Source organism: Scyliorhinus canicula, chromosome 11, assembly GCF_902713615.1.
Source record: "Scyliorhinus canicula chromosome 11, sScyCan1.1, whole genome shotgun sequence".
In the NCBI taxonomy this organism is placed as follows: Eukaryota; Metazoa; Chordata; class Chondrichthyes; order Carcharhiniformes; family Scyliorhinidae; genus Scyliorhinus; species Scyliorhinus canicula.
In genome coordinates this window covers 12,600,106-12,616,568 of record NC_052156.1, presented here as the reverse complement: position 1 = coordinate 12,616,568, position 16,463 = coordinate 12,600,106, and the positions used below count along the sequence as shown (strand labels likewise).

The window sequence follows — 16,463 nt, the reverse complement described above, 5'->3', positions numbered from 1 at the left end:
GCAGATGGAGGCAGGAGGGAGGGGGGGGGGGGGGGGGGGGGGAGGGGGTGTAGGAATGGAAAGGCGAAACAGGACAATGTTCCTGATGGCAGTTGCTAACTTTAAAGTTAGCATGTCTGGTGAGATTGGCACAGCGAACAGGCCATGGCTTCCACTCCATTGCCCCCCCCCCCCGCCCCCCCCAATATCCTGTCCCCCGCCACCTGGAACACCCATTACCAGCGGCGCGACAACACCTTGTGTCTACCAAGAGCCTTGAAAGAATCATAGACTTCCTATGGTGCAGAAAGAGGCCATTCGGCCAATCGAGACTGCATCAACCCTCCCAGAAGAGCACCCTACCTAGGCCCACTCCTCCGCCCTATCCCCGGAACATCGCCTAATGTGTGCATCGTTTGACACCAAGTGGTAATTTAGGATGGACAATCCACCCTAATCTGCACATCGTTGGACTGTGTGAGGAAGCCAGAGGACCCGGAGGAAACCCATGTCGACACGGGGGGAACGTGCAAACTCCACACAGACGGTTGCCCAAGGCTGGCATCGAACCCGGGTCCCTGCTGTGAGGCAGCCGTGCCAGAAACTTGCATCCCCTGAAAATCCTCATGCAAATGGACAGCTCGCTGGTAAAGAATGAGCTAACTCTTGGAGTCTGCCTCAAGGCAGGAGGACTCTAATCCAGCATGAGGAAACATTCCCAAGGAAGGGAGAAGGTTAGTTAAAAAAGGACCCCTGAGCTGGTTGACAAGGGTTGGATTTTCCTGTTGGCGTGGGAAAATCTGACATGTGTACTTTTGCGCCTTGCAAAGTGTACCACCAGACCATATCTGGCTTTGTCCGGGATTTTTAACATTTCTCATAGGGGTAGGATTCGCATGGCATTTTGTGAGCTGTGATGGAGTGTTTGAGGAGTTTGTATGCAGAGGTGTGCTGCTGAGAAGGCCTGGCTCAGCTCTCCAACACAGCGGCCCAGTTCCCAAAGTAGTTTAGAGACCCCATAACAGCTCACCTCCCTACTTACCCGGCCGTGCCCCTTCAGATCGCACACCCACTCCACAACCCCCTCCGATCACCGGTGCCACCCATGCCCCATTACCCCTACTCCCACCCCCATTCCACAATGGGGGATGAAATGCAATTTTCCTGTGGTCCTCACAGTGGGGACCCGGACCTGGAAGAGGTGAGCTTTTCACCCAGCACCTTCCCGACCTACAAATAGGCCACATGAAAATGGGCTCAGGAAAGCAGAGGAAAATTGTTTATTCAGCAAAAGAAAAACCTAGCCATTTGGCAACCCGATTTGCACCTCCACTGCAAAATTGAAAACTCAGCATCAGGTCTCCGAATGACGTCTGGTTCCCCCTCCCTTTATTCCTTACTCCCTCGCCAGCCACAATTATACACACTTGGCATCAATACAAAAACTGCTGATGTTTCTTTCAGCTTTTCACTCATTCTAACGCACGACAACGTTACAGGATCAGAGCCCCATGGGTGTTGCAGGACTGTCCTTCCCACTCCATCTGCAGAATCAATCCCCGCATCCCGCATCTGGGAAAGTCATCATGCCACCTTCAGGGAGTCGCAAACTTCATTTCAAGGGTAGCCTATTACAGGAAGAGCTTATAGACTTGCGACGGATCGCATTTTACACCAAGGCCCACAGGGAGGCAATCTCCTGTCCAAATGAATAATGAAAGGTACAAAAATATGGGCTGAAGATCTTTCAAACTCACAAATATCAATGACACATGCACACGCACACGTGTGTGTAAAATACACTGGATTTAATGACGCGCGTTCCATTTAATGAATCCCAGATAATTAGATTTTATTTCACTCGAACGGTCTGACAAATACTCCTAGTTTACAAGGGCTTTACTTCAAAGCTCCTCATTCCAGCTGTTGTAAAACATCATCCTTTCTGAGCACTTTCGCTCACTCCCTGACAGGTCCACTTATTTCCCTTCTCCCTAATGTTGCATTGATAGGTTTGGGGATTTCTCTCAAGCCTGATGCAGGAATCGGAAGGAAAGAGGCGGCAGCTGTGAGGGGTGGGTGGGGGGGGGGGGGGGGGGGGGGGGGGGGGGGGATATGGGGGCTCCTTCAGTGAACTAATGAAGATGCTGGAGCTGCAGATTCTGGACTGACTTTTTAAAAAGCAGCCACTGGGAGGATGATAGGTTCAAAATGTAATCGATATGGCAGCATATAGAGCGTGGCATTTGTACGAGGGGTAGTATTTATCATAGAAATGACAGCGCAGAAGGAGGCCATTCAGCCCATCGAGTCTGCACCGGCCCTTGGAAAGAGCACCCTGCTTAAGCCCACGCCTCCACCCTATCCTCGTAACCCAGTAACCCCACCGAACCATTTTTTGGACACTAAGGGGAAATTTAGCACGGCCAAGCCACCGAACCTGCACATCTTTCTTTGGACTAGTAGGAGGAAACCGGAGCACCCGGAGGAAACCCACGCAGACACGGGCGGAAAGTGCAGACTCCACACAGACAGTGACCCAAGCCGGGAATCGAACCTGGGACCCTGGAGCTGTGAAGCAACGGTGATCACCACTGTGTTACCGTGCCACCACACAACATCCCCCCCCCCCCCACCCCCCCACCCCCAACAGACAATTTAGCTCCCCAGACCATTAATTTCTACCCCGGGGCCAGCAACGTCAATGGAGCAATGCTCCAGTGATACCCATAGGTTTTAACAGGAGTTGAACACAAGGGACATTGCCAATTCCTATTGGACATATTTCTGGACATTCACCGCAATGTCTCCAGTCCAGAGAGTCCCCTCCCCCACGTTCTTGCCATTGGTCATTCGAAATGCCCAATCTCATGGTGAACAGGTCAGCCAAACAGGCTTCTTTCCCGTGTGTGATATCCTTCTAATTAATAAACAAAAAGAGTTCAAAGGGTTTTCAATTTCTGTATTCTCGACCCTTATCGTTTATCTCCTGGGTTTTTGGACCTCTGCAGTGTGTGAGAGATCAAAGTCTTTAATTCTGGGCCACTCCAGGTTAACTCTGCAGGGTTGGCAAGCCCCTCTACTCAGTTGTCTGCCTTGTATTTTACAGCCTCTGCCAAGCTGTATCCCCCCAGCTCACTCCAGCCCCCAATTGTGGCCTCCTGCCCATCTCTCTGCCTTTGTTCTTCGATTGAGGCAGGGTTTGGAGTTTTTCATAGAGTTTACAGTGCAGAAGGAGGCCATTCGGCCCATCAAGTCTGCAGAAAGAGTACCCTACCCAAGGTCAACACCTCCACCCTATCCCATAACCCAGTAACCCCACCCAACACTAAGGGCAATTTTGGACACGAAGGGCAATTTATCATGGCCAATCCACCTAACCTGCACATCTTTGGACTGTGGGAGGAAACCAGAGCACCCGGAGGAAACCCACGCAGACATGGGGAGGATATGCAGACTCCACACAGACAGTGACCCAAGCCGGATACGAACCTGGGACCCTGGAGCTGTGAAGCAATTGTTTGACACACTGTCCTGGCAGCCCCTTCCTTTCCCCAAACCCCCTTTCAAAAATGTGAATGCTTCCTCATCTTCGGAGCTGGTTTAGCTCACTCGGCTACATCGCTGGCTTTTAAAGCAGGCCAAGCAGGCCAGCAGCACGGTTCGATTCCCGTACCAGCCTCCCCGGACAGGCGCCGGAATGTGGCGACTAGGGGCTTTTCACAGTAACTTCATTGAAGCCTACTCGTGACAATAAGCGATTTTCATTTCATTTCATTTCAAAGCAGTTATCTCTCTCCCCCCACTTTGTATGTCCACTACTATTTTGTGCCCGTTTCCCTGTCCCCCCCCCTTGATCTCTGGGGCAGGTTTGTGACAATTATTCTGTTGACCCTGGGTCACCCAGGCAGACTGCACTGAGGGGCTGCACTGTGGGAGGTGCAATAATGTTTTGGATTAGATATTAAAGTGAGGCTCCTTCCCCCCCCCCCCCCCCCCCCCTTGCAAATGGATGGAAAAGATCCCACAGAACCATTCAGAGATCTTCCAACTTGGCTGCTTTGCTTGTCCAATAATCCCCTTCCAAATAAATCATTGCACATAAAGCGCCGAGGGGCCATTACGACAGATTTGATAAAGGCACTGTAAAAAAAACAATTGCCTCCATTTAACAGAATTAAACCCATAGGTTCAACAAACCTCTGCGGACATTGGAAGCATTAAGTGTAGATTAATTCAATTGCAAAATGAGAACCTATCATTCCGGGAGACTTGAGACGTGACATACGAGTGCTCGGAAGGGAAGAGGTGACTTTGCACCTCTGCTTCTCAAAGCTGTACACCACTGGAAGTTTCCTCGAGTCATTGCTCTCATTTCTGGCATCAATCAGGACCTCAGGGCATTCCGAAGCTCTGTGCAGCCAATGTATTGTCCTTTTGACGTCGAATCCTGGCTGCAATGCGTGACAATGTTGTATTTACTGGCTAATTAATAAGACGTTGTTTGCTCTGATTGCTCGACAACCCATTGGATCATCAAGTTAGCAGGGGTGGGGGAAGAAGATGAAATAGTTGGATCTTGGTTTTTCTCCGTCCAGTAATTGCATCTGACAGGAGCGGACCTCAGCCAAGATTTGTCATAGTGTTCGGAATAACACAAATGGGACTGAGCAAATCTGGCTGCATGTCAATTACTGCCTTGCTGAATTCACTCAAATGTCTGCCAAGCCTCTTCATGTTGCCCAGCCAGTCCAGGCGCAGTGCAACACAAATTAGAACGGGCAACTCTGGCTAATGTCCAACAACCTTCACAGTCCCCTGGAATCCATGAGCCCATTGCAATGATAACACTGGACAAGAACAGCGCAGACAAGGCGGCATCAGTGCCAGCTCTGTGCAGCTCTCCTGTTTTTAAAAAAAACCCATTCAAGTATTTATTTAGTCTTTGGAAAGTTACTATTGAATCTGCTTCCACCGCGTTGTCAGGCCTTGCACACCAGTGTAAGGCTAACACATGAACAAACTATCTCTGGAGAATAAATAGATGCAATTTTAACAAGAAATGCTACAGTCCCGCAATAATGCTCAACATTGTTACTAAGCCCCACCACGAAAAATATCATTCAGGGACAGAGAATGATACAGCAGACTGAAGGGGAATAGCAAAAAAGAATTCAGGTGGGAAGCTCCTGATGAGATCCAGATGTTACCAGCTGAGAGAGAGAGGGGTTGGGGATTTCTATCCCTCCTCCCTTCGCACCCCCCCCCCCCCCCCCCCCCCCCCCTCTGCTGCAGCGGGAAAGGAGGTGGCCCCAGTTCCCTCACTGAAGATGTTAAGGGAGTGCCCCCCCTTTCAATTTTCACTAGAATTCCAGTACCATCAAATCCTGACACACACTCTCTCTCACACACACATGCAGACTCAAACACAGTCACTGACACACACTCTCTCTCACACACACATGCAGACTCAAACACACTCACTGACACACACTCTCTCTCACACATGCAGACTCAAACACACTCACTGACACACACTCTCTCACACACACACACATGCAGACTCAAACACACTCACTGACACACACTCTCTCTCACACACACATGCAGACTCAAACACACTCACTGACACACACTCTCTCACACACACGCACTCACACCCACAGACACACACACTCACATGTGCGCACTCTCTCTCACATACACACTCTCACAGAACCACACATTGTCACACACACCCTCACACAGGCTCTCACACGCACTCACAGACACACCCACGCACTGACACACATTCTCCCTCACATATACTCTCTCACACACACAAACTCTCTCTCACACACTCACATGTGCACACTCACTCATACACAATACTCACACACTCTCCCTCACACATATTCTCACACACACACACAAACTCACACACATACACTTGCACATACTCACATACTCTCCCTCACGCACACTCACATGGACTCTCACAAGCACACTCTCCCTAACACACTCATATTTCACACACATTCTCTCTCACATACATTCATTCATACACACTCATGTCACACACACTCACATGCACACACACAGGCACACTCACTCTTGCACTCACACTAACACACACACTCTCACAAACTCTCACCCGCTCTCTCAGACACACACACACCTTCTCATACACTCTCTCACACACACACTCACTCACACACACACATTTCACACATGCACACACTCTCAGTCACACATACACTCTCTCACACATCGGACACTCACACAAACTCTTTCACACGCACACTCTCTCACATATATTCTCTCACATGCTCTCTCTTAGACACACACACACACTCACTCAGACACACACTCACACAAACACACACTTACATGCACACACTCTCATACACAGACACAACACTCACTGACACCCTCTTACACGCACACACTCCCTCACACACCCGCTCTCACACACACTGACACCACTCACTGACACACTCTCTTACACACACCCAAACTTTGACACACTCTTTCTCACACACTCTCCTTGACACAGTCATGTGCACACTCACTCACACTCGCTCATATACACACTCACTCATATACACACTCACTCCCGCTCACACACACTCTCTCACACACTCTGCCTCACACACATTCACACACACTCTCACAAACTCTCACACACGCTCTCTCTCAGACACACTCTCTCACACATTCTGTCTCACACACATTCACACACACTCTCACAAACTCTCACACACGCTCTCTCTCAGACACACTCTCACACATTCTGTCTCACACACATTCACATACATTCTCACAAACTCTCACACACACTCTCACACGCTCTCTCTCAGACACACTCTCTCACACATTCTGTCTCACACACATTCACACACTCTCACAAACTCTCACACGCTCTCTCTCAGACACTCTCTCACACATTCTGTCTCACACACATTCACACACACACAGACACTTGCGCTGTTGGCATCACTGACTTAGCAATTGCCAAGCAGGCATCATGCCACGAAAAATAGTCAGGAAGACAGTTTTTGAAGCCAAACACATTTGCAGAGAGGAGGGTGCCTGTGAGGGTACGAATCTATTTTATAAACAAGGTCCCGATTTTAAAACAAAGTTTTTGTTTCTGGCCCACCGCGCCCATTCGCCAATCACTAGAAGATGCTCAGACATCCACATGAGAAAACATTAAATGCATCACTTTCCTCTCAATGCCCTGCATGTAACATGGATGAAACCACTTGAAGAAACATACCACACTACAATCCTGAGTAATAAACCATCTCACAACAATTTACAACTGTCTTCAAAACCCTGTCCAACTGTGACAGGGACCCAACAATGAAAACTCTGCTCTGAAAAGAAAAAAAATGACTTGGTGGTTTGGTTTTTGGGAAATGTTTTGGAAAAAGACATTTTCACATCCAAAGTTGAAAAGTCACCTACCTCTGTAGGACAGCCGGAGTCTGGGAATATTCATTTTAGCTCCCACATTTTGCAGTACATCAGAAAATAGAAGGAGGCTGCCGAGGGTTTGAATCAGAGAGAGGAAACACTTCATTTTAGTGCCTTTTTAAAAAAACAAAAGATTTAAGAGTTTCAGAATGACAACTTTTTTTTCCCCTGGAGTTGGTGACTGAGCAAGTCTGGCTCTTGTAGTTTTCTGTTTTTAAATGATCAAATCCGATTTGCCAGTCCAGTTTCCCCCCTCTCTCTGGCAGGTGGGTGGGTGAATTTAGAGAGAGTTGCAGTGGGAGTGGGTGGCTTGCTGGCTAGCTGCAGAGGGATGTGAGGGGTAACGCTAGCTGGCTGCTGGCAATCTCACTCACTGATCACAGGCTGTTCTGAGCTGCCTCCTCGCCTCTGACTTGGGATTTTTTATATCCAGCGGCGTCCCTCCCAATCCCAGCAGCCAGGGTCACGCCTCCCTCCCGCTCCACACTAAGGCAAGGAGGCAGTTTCGAACTGGGAACGTCTCAAATTGACTCGTGATTTGAAGACGATTCAGGGGAAGAACAGCAGGGGTCTAATTCTGGACACATTTCCAACCGGGGAACTTGGCTTGAAATACAGCGGAGTGTTTAGAAAGATCTCAGCAGAATATTCGCACTGTGACAATGTGCACTGCAGAATTTAATCATGAGAATGAATCGATTGCACCGACCAATGTGGGTCTTGAGGTTAGGATATCGATACTGTGCAGGAGTGACAGTAAGAAGTATTGATTCAGAATGGGGATGTGAAATGTACATTTTCACTATTTCTTCAGGGCGAAAATGTTGGGATTGGACAAGTTACGGATCAGATAAAGTTCCATTTGACCGGTAGGGGGCCGGTTCCACTGTCCAACTTCTGCCCAGAAGCAGAAATTCGATTTACATTGAAATTTAAAACCTGCAGAAACTCCGGCGGCTTTAATTCGATTTAAATCCGTTAAGGTCTTGGTTTTTCTGACCCAACGCGGATTCACCATCTCCTGAAGTTCTGCTGATGAGGAGGGTGAGAGTGGGACTGGGAGTCTGCACATTGTCTGTGCTGTGTGTACCCCAGCCGAGGAGGCAGCCTTGGCTCACAGTTTGCTCCCCATGCCTCTGAGTGCGAAGGTTGTGGACTTGCCTCTCACTGCAGAATTTGGATCTGTGGTTTAATTAAGAACCTCTCTTGCCTCTTTCAAGTACACTGGACAATAATTAATTTTCAATTGGTAAAAAAAATGAGGGTCCTTTATGAAAGGAAAATTAGTGGGAGCTTGCTGTGCACAAATTGGTTGCCATGTTTCCCTACAGCCGATCACACTTCTTAAACACTTCATAGAATTTACAGTGCAGAAGGAAGCCATTCAGCCCATCGAGTCTGCACCGGCTCTTGGAAAGATCACCCTACTTCAGCCCACGCCTCCACCCCATCCCTGTAACCCAGTAACCCCACCTAACCTTTTTGCACACTAAGGGGCAATTTATCATGGCCAATCCACCTAATCTGCGCATCTTTGGACTGTGGGAGGAAACTGGAGCCCCCAGAGGAAACCCACGCTGACACAGGGAGAGTGTGCAGACTTCGCACAGGCAGTGACCCAAGCCGGGAATCGAACCTGGGTCCCTGGAGCTGTGAAGCAACTGTGCTAACCACTGTGCTACCGTGCTGCCCTCAATAATAACCTTTTATTGTCACAAGTCTGAAGTTACTATGAAAAGCCCCCCAGTCGCCACATTCCGGCGCCTGTTCGGCTAAGCTGGTACGGGAATTGAACCCACGCTGCTGACCTTGTTCTACATCACAAACCAGCTGTCTAACCCACTGAGCTAAACCAGCCACTAGTAAATTGGCTGTTTCGGGATGTCTTGGTATTATGAAAGGTGCTAATTAAATCAAATAACTGTCTTGCCCATCTGTCCTCAGGCTCCACAGGTATTGGGTGTGGAACAGCCGGACAGCCAGTAGGTGTTTGAATCTATGCCCCTGGGCTCTCTGAGCGATATTTCCAACACAATGTTCTGGGCAATTCAATATGGAACAAGATGTTGCCATCTAATCGGACATTTTCCACTTCACACAAAAATATTGGGGGCAATTATAACAACCCGCAGTTGGGAAACTATTTAAGGCCGTTTAACCCATTATGCCAATGCTAGCTCTTAAAGGGCTGTCCAATACATTCCACTCCCACTGATCTTTCCCCATAGCCCTGTAGAATTTCTTGTTTATGTATATATCCAACTCCCTTTTGGAAGTTACGCCTCCCCCCACCATTTTATCTTCATTATTAACACAAGTGGGCTTACATTATCACTGCAATGAAGTTACTGTGAAAATCACCTAGTCGTCACATTCCGGCGCTGTTCGGGTCCACTGAGGGAGAATTCCAAATGTCCAAATTACCTAATAGCATGTCTTTCGGGACTTGTTGAAGGAAATCGGAGCCCCCGGGGAAACCCACGCAGACACGGGGGGAACATGCAGACTCTGCACAGACAGTGACCCAAGCCGGGAATTTTCAGGTTGTGAATTATAGATGATAACTGGATAATAGAAAATCTTCTCATCTCCCCCCCATTATACCTCCCCACAAACCCCCACTTCTCACCCGCCACTTCTTGTTGCTTCAGATTTAGGAACAACTTACTGTAGAAACTCCCTCAACATTCCAGACAGCAGATTAGGCTTTTCAGAATGTGGCTGTTAGTTCCACGGCTGAAAGGCTTCGGTCACACACACGCACACAGCCCCCCCCCCCCCTCCCCCCCACTGTCCTCTTGTTTCACAGCAAGCTAAAACTGCCACCGATTGCATGCTTGATCATACGCTTCCTTCCCGAGCAGCAGCATCTTTAAGAAAGAATCTGCATTTATATAGCGACTTTTAGGATGCAGGACCGTCCAAAGTGCTTTGCAGCCAACTGAATAGATTGCAAGTGTAATCAGTGTTATGATGTAGAGAAATGCAGCTGCCAACCTGTGCACAGCAGGATCCCGCAAACAGCAACGCAACAGTGACCAGGTCATCTCTTTTTGTGACGTGCATTGCGGGATGGATTTTGAGCAGGGTGCTGCGGAGAATCCCCCGGCTCCTCTATGGGCAGTGCCGCAGGATGTTTTACAACCACCTCAGTTCAACGCCTCATTTGAAAGGTGACATCTGTCACAGTGCAGCACTCCCTCAGTCCGCCACCGAGTGGACTTTGGGCTCTGGGTCTCTCAGAGTGGGATGTACCAATATCCTGTGATAGAGCCAGGATTAACATTGTAAACATCATAAAGCTGCTTAGAGGAAAAGACACATACACAAAAGAGTGGCGAGAAATTAAAAGGGGCTAGATAAGCCAATGCATTGCTGTACAGTCAGATTTGGAGGAGGCATTTAGATGGGGGGGGGGCTTTAGGGAAGGGGTGTTCCGACAACGAAGGGTCTTGCCACAAATCGAGGAGCAAAGCTGGAGAGCGATTCACAGGAGAGTTGAGGAATGAGGGTAGGAGTTAGGAGGTACAGCTAGCAGAGGCTGCAAAAGATAAGGTGGGCAATTGCCAGCTGGGGCTAACCCCCTCCCCCTAACAAACCTGAGGTTGGCACCACACCAGCCCCCCCACCGGCACCTCCCCAACACAAGACCTGTGCACCTTGGCACCCACCAACACACCCCACCCATTCTCTGGAGCGGTGCCCACATCCGTCCCCTGCCATTTCTCCCAACCCTCTCCCCAACCCCATCACGATGCATGCAGCATGCAGTACACGATGACCTCTCTGTCCCAGCGGGATAAGCTGGACCATGCCTCGGGAAAAGGCTCAGACGGGCGGTGGGGTACTGGACATCAGATTCCTCGCCCCCTACGAGGAACGGGCCTTGGAGGTCGCGGGGGTGAGCGAGGGCAGAGCGATCACCAACATCAAGGTTGGCCTGCACCACAGGGGTGAGCATCCACCGGTCCGCAACAAGATGACCGTTTCCAAGTGTGTTGTTCATGCCAGACATAACAATCCCACCCTCCTGCTGACCACAGGTCCATTCTCCCGCAGGATCTCCCTCTGATGGTGCCAGCCCAACCGGGATGCCCCCGTCTCCTCCTCCCACGAAAACACCTTGGAGGAGAGCTCCGAGGATGCCACCATTGAGGTGTCACAGCTGTCATCCGCCTCGGTGGGCGGAAGTAGTGGCCAGGCCTCATGCACAATCTGGTGAGCACTTCACAGTTGCTGATGCACATCAGGTGGAGGCAGGAACATCCATGGGAGACACAGCTGGAGGTCTGCCGCATTCCAGGACCCAGCTGGGCCCCAGGCCAACTCTGAGCCTCTGAACCAGGTTATCCTGGAGCTGATGCAGATGCTAAGGGGCGGCGATGAGATTCAGAGGAGAATGTTAGCGACACTCCTTCGGGCCCATTGCCAACTGGAGGAATGCCAAAGACTATGGGTGCAGGAGATGGCACCGAAGCTCAGGGTGGCAACTGCAGTAGAGAGCCTGGAGCACGCCGTCAGCAACATGAGTGGTGATGTCCAAGGTGCTGCTCAGTCAGTGACGGCCATGGCTGAGGGCGTCGACAGTGTGTCCCAGTCGCTAGAGGACGTGTCCATAATGCAGGTAGACATTGCTAAGACGCTATGGAGCAGGTCCCAGTCTGAGGTGGGCATTGCCGAGACACTGTGGAGCAGGTCTCAGTTGCTGAGGAATGTGCCCCAGATGCAGCGAGCCATTGGCGAAGCACAATTGAGTATGGCCTGGGCACAGAGGGGCATCGCTGAGGGTGTCGACACCATGGTGCAAACAATGGGAAGCCACCAGGGCTGGCAGAACCAGATGTCACAGGGGCCTCTGGAGCTCACTCCAGCACACCCTCCACCCCAAGGTGACCCCCTGTGCACCAACCAGGAGGAGGGAGTGCTGGAGGCCAACCTGGAATCTCCCTACAGAGAGGCGAAGGTGGTCACCAGCTCTCCTGAGTCCCCGCCTGACAACAGCATGACTCTCAGGGTGAGCAGTTGGAACGGTGGCACGGCGAGGCATGTGCCACCGGCAAGTCGGCCGAGGAATGGGTGGGGAGGAGGAGGGTACGGATGGGGGCGGGGCTGGTACGTGAGAAAGGGGGAGGGGTGAGATGATGGATGAAACCATGTCCTATAAGAAGCGGGCGAGGATAAAGGTTTACCTGGTCCTCCGAGCATGCCAGACCGTCGCCACCACGGTCTGACCTCCATCTTCCTGCTGATCCCATGGGTCCTCACCGCACTTGTCCTCCAGCCCCTTCTGGTCTTGCTGCTCCTTGTCCTCCTGTTCAGATGTCAAATCACATGTTCCTCCTCCTCTACCTCCGACACATCGCCCCACTGCTGTGCCAGGTGGTGGGTGGCACAGCAGACCACTACAAAGTGGGTGACCCTCCGGGGTGTATACTGCACGGCACCTCCAGAACGGTCATGGCATCGGAACCACATTTGCAGCATCCAGTCCACTGCTCAATGACAGCCTAGGTGGCCACATGAGCCTCATATCGGCCTCAGCCATGGTCTCCGGCCTCCGCATTGGGGTTATCAGCCAGGACATCAGCATGTCCCCCTTATCCCCCAAGAACCATCCTGGGGGCCTTCGGAGACGGCAAGGATCCCTGATCCACACCGCCCCCCCCCCCCCCCTCAGGCCGCGGGGATAGCCCCAGTGTTGAGGCCCAGCTCCTGGGTGTTTGACGTTTGGCTGCTGCCTCTGTGATGTTGAAGCCTCCAGTGTTCAGGCAAAGTTTCCAGGCCTCACAGCCTGATTGGGATGCCAGGCAGTTACACTCACCTGCGACATGGCACGTCTACCCATGGAAGCTGTGTTAGAACAGTACAGCACAGAACAGGCCCCTCGGCCCTCGACGTTGTGCCGAGCAATGATCACACTACTTAAACCCACGTACCCCGAATACCCGTAACCCAACAATCCCCCCATTAACCTTACACTACGGGCAATTTAGCATGGCCAATCCACCTAACCCGCACATCTTTGGACTGTGGGAGGAAACCGGAGCACCCGGAGGAAACCCACGCACACACGGGGAGGATGTGCAGACTCCACACAGACAGTGACCCAAGCCGGAATCGAACCTGGGACCCTGGAGCTGTGAAGCAATTGATGCTAACCACCATGCTACCGTGAGGCCCATTAGGTGCTAACATTACTGACATTGCCAATTCCCTATTCGCGATAGCCTTCAGCTGTGTGGCCAGAGGCCGTCACGGTCAGTGGGGGCTAAAGTGACCATCACCGTATTACCACAGGCAGGGCTCGGTCCTGGGGACGTTCGGTGGGACAGACAGGCAGCAGCTGAAGTTGGCCCCTGGTTTGGGTGTACACCATCCGGGGGGGGGGGGGGGGCATGTTGGACCCGTGGGCGCTGAGCTCATCACCACTCAGCCCAGGGGTGACCCCACACAGATAGCGACCGAGTCCCCACCTCCCCCAACCGGGCCTGTCCCCCTCCCGGGGGCTCCTCACTTTCCCCGAGCACTGGGACAGCAGTCTCGGTGCCCCTGGGCTGATTGCCCATTTCCAAGATGGGTACTCACCTCCTCCGATCCCCACGGCAGCCATTGTGCTGGCTTCAATTTTTTTAAATAGGTGTACGAAACGGCGCCTGACTGACCGCTCACTGCTGAGGCAGTTATAATAATAATCTTTATTAGTGTCACAAGTAGGTTTACATTAACACTGCAATGAAGTTACTGTGAAAGTCCCCTAGTCGCCGCACTCCGGCGCCTGTTCGGGTACACAGAGGGAGAATTCAGAATGTCCAATTCACCTAACAAGCACGTCTTTGGACTGTGGGAGGAAACTGGAGCACCCGGAGGAAACCCACACAGACACGGGGAGAACGTGCAGACTCCGCACAGACCCAAGCCGGGAATCGAACCTGGGACCCTGTAGCTGTGAAGCAACAGTGCTAACCACTGTGCTACCGTGCCACCCATTAGGGAGGGGATCCTTCCCAGTAATGAGATGGAGATTGGCCTTAATCGGTAAGTATTGGTTTCTCGCCACGTCGCGGCGGGCCGGTTAGATCGGCAACAGATCAGCGCCCGGCTTGGTTCCCAATTTCAGCCTCTCCCGCATCTAACTGGCTCACGTGGATTCGAGGCAGGCGTGAAGCGGCTGTTGGATCGCGGCCAAGAGCTTTCTCTTGTAAGGTAGAGAAATGTGGGACCTCCTTTCCACAGAGCACATTCGCACAAACAGCAAGATGTTACTGCCCAGGCCGTCTCTTGTAGTGAGGTTCGGTCAGGGATGTTGTATTGCCCGGGAACGGGAACTCCCCAGCTCTTCAGAATAGTGCCAGTGAATCATCAATGGGCAGCTGGGAGGGCAGACGGTTAACTTCAATGTCTGGTCTGAAAGGTAACACCTCAGCAATGCCGCACTCCCTGGGTACTGCACTGAAGTGTCAGCATGGATTATGGCCGGAATTCTCCGTTGCGGGTCCGCCCCACTGCTCGTCAGGACGGAGAATCTCCCATTCACTGCTGCCGGAGTGGAGAGAATCCCACTGCCATAAGCAGACGGAGAATCCTGCCCCATGTCTTTGGAGTCGAGCTTTTACTAAGAACCCCAGCAGTACATTTACCAGCTAGCCTCTGGGACGTCAGAGACCATTGGAACAGGAGTAGGCCATTCAGCCCATCGAGTCTGCTCCGCCATTCAATACAATCATGGCTAATCGGGCATTTCAATGCCTTTTACACCCAGTCTCTAGTCCAAAGCTTGACTTCTGCTTCCACCCCTCTCTTCAGATTGTCACAAAGATGCTGCAAGGCCCCAGCACTTCTCAGCGAAGATACATTTGGCAGAGGAAATTAGTGCTTGTGGAAGGGGTAGAAATCAAGAATTGAGAATGGGAGCAGCAATATTCCAAACATTCAAAGTTTGTCAATGGGAGCAGCGGTTTTCCTGGGGCTGAGGGAGGAAGCTGGGCTCTCTGTGCTGGCACCAGGATTGAAGCAGCTGAAGGTAGATTTGGCTTAGTCTGTGGTGACTGCACAGGCCTGAATCCAGGGCCTGTTCAGCCTGATAGCAAAGCCACTCCATTCCTTATTGGATCTGGACCCCGGGCACAAATTATTGCCTGTACCCTTTGTGGTGAATGTGATTCACACTATATATAGTTGCCAATATCACTCCATGTATAATGTTCGTTATCTACCCGTTGTAAGATCAATGCTGTATATAGTTGCCAATATAACTCCGTGTATATATGTTCACTATCCACCATTGTAAGTGCCGTTGCACTATCCGACCACCAAGGGGAGTCGCTCTGTGAGTACGCGAGAGTTTGTATTGGGCTCCTCCCTTGGCTCCGCCCAGGACTCCTCCCCCTGGGACCGATGTATAAAGATCAGTGCCTTGGAGTCAGCCTGCCAGTTCATCTGAAGTTCAACAACGAATAGGCTGGTTCTGTTGTAAGTGTATTAAAGCCTCTGTTCAGATCCAACTACACGTGTTCGCTGAATTGGTGGTTCCATCACCCTTGTTCAGAACCATCATTGTCTGAAATTGGATTTGTCCCATTTTATAATGAATGTTTTGGAGTTAAAAGAAAACAGAGGCAGATGTTAATGTTGATGTGGTGCCTTTTGCAGCTGCAGGTCCCCCTGAGAGCACGCTACAGCCAATGACGGGCAGTCGCCGATGTAACTTACCAAACGCGGCAGCCTATTTGCACACAGAAAGAGCCCACAGATGAGAACAATCAGATAATCTTCTTGAGTGATGTTGGTTGAGGGATAAATGTTGGTCAGAACACCGAGGGTTAAATCCCTGCACCTTCTTCCAGATAGTGAGACGAGATGTTCTTTTTATGCCAGCAAGAAAAGATGGCAGAGCCGATCTCGGATTGACTTTATTTTTCAGGCTGAAACTGGAGCACAATGAGTGTCAGTGACCAGACTGTCCCATCTGTTCAGACAACAGGCCTGAAGAGTGCTGTGAGTAGACCACCTGAAGGTCATCAGGA

At 51.0% G+C, this 16,463-nt stretch overlaps 1 protein-coding gene across 1 annotated transcript in view; it reads right to left on the bottom strand.

Moving 5' to 3' along the window:
* Positions 1-7,859, bottom strand: part of sema3bl (sema domain, immunoglobulin domain (Ig), short basic domain, secreted, (semaphorin) 3bl) — a 176,410-nt gene extending 168,551 nt beyond the window's left edge. The window contains exon 1 of the mRNA XM_038812283.1: positions 7,432-7,859. Coding sequence (XP_038668211.1) covers positions 7,432-7,546 — 115 coding nt within the window. The 5' untranslated portion in view covers positions 7,547-7,859. The remainder of the gene's footprint in view (positions 1-7,431) is intronic.
* Positions 7,860-16,463: the final 8,604 nt, after the last annotated feature.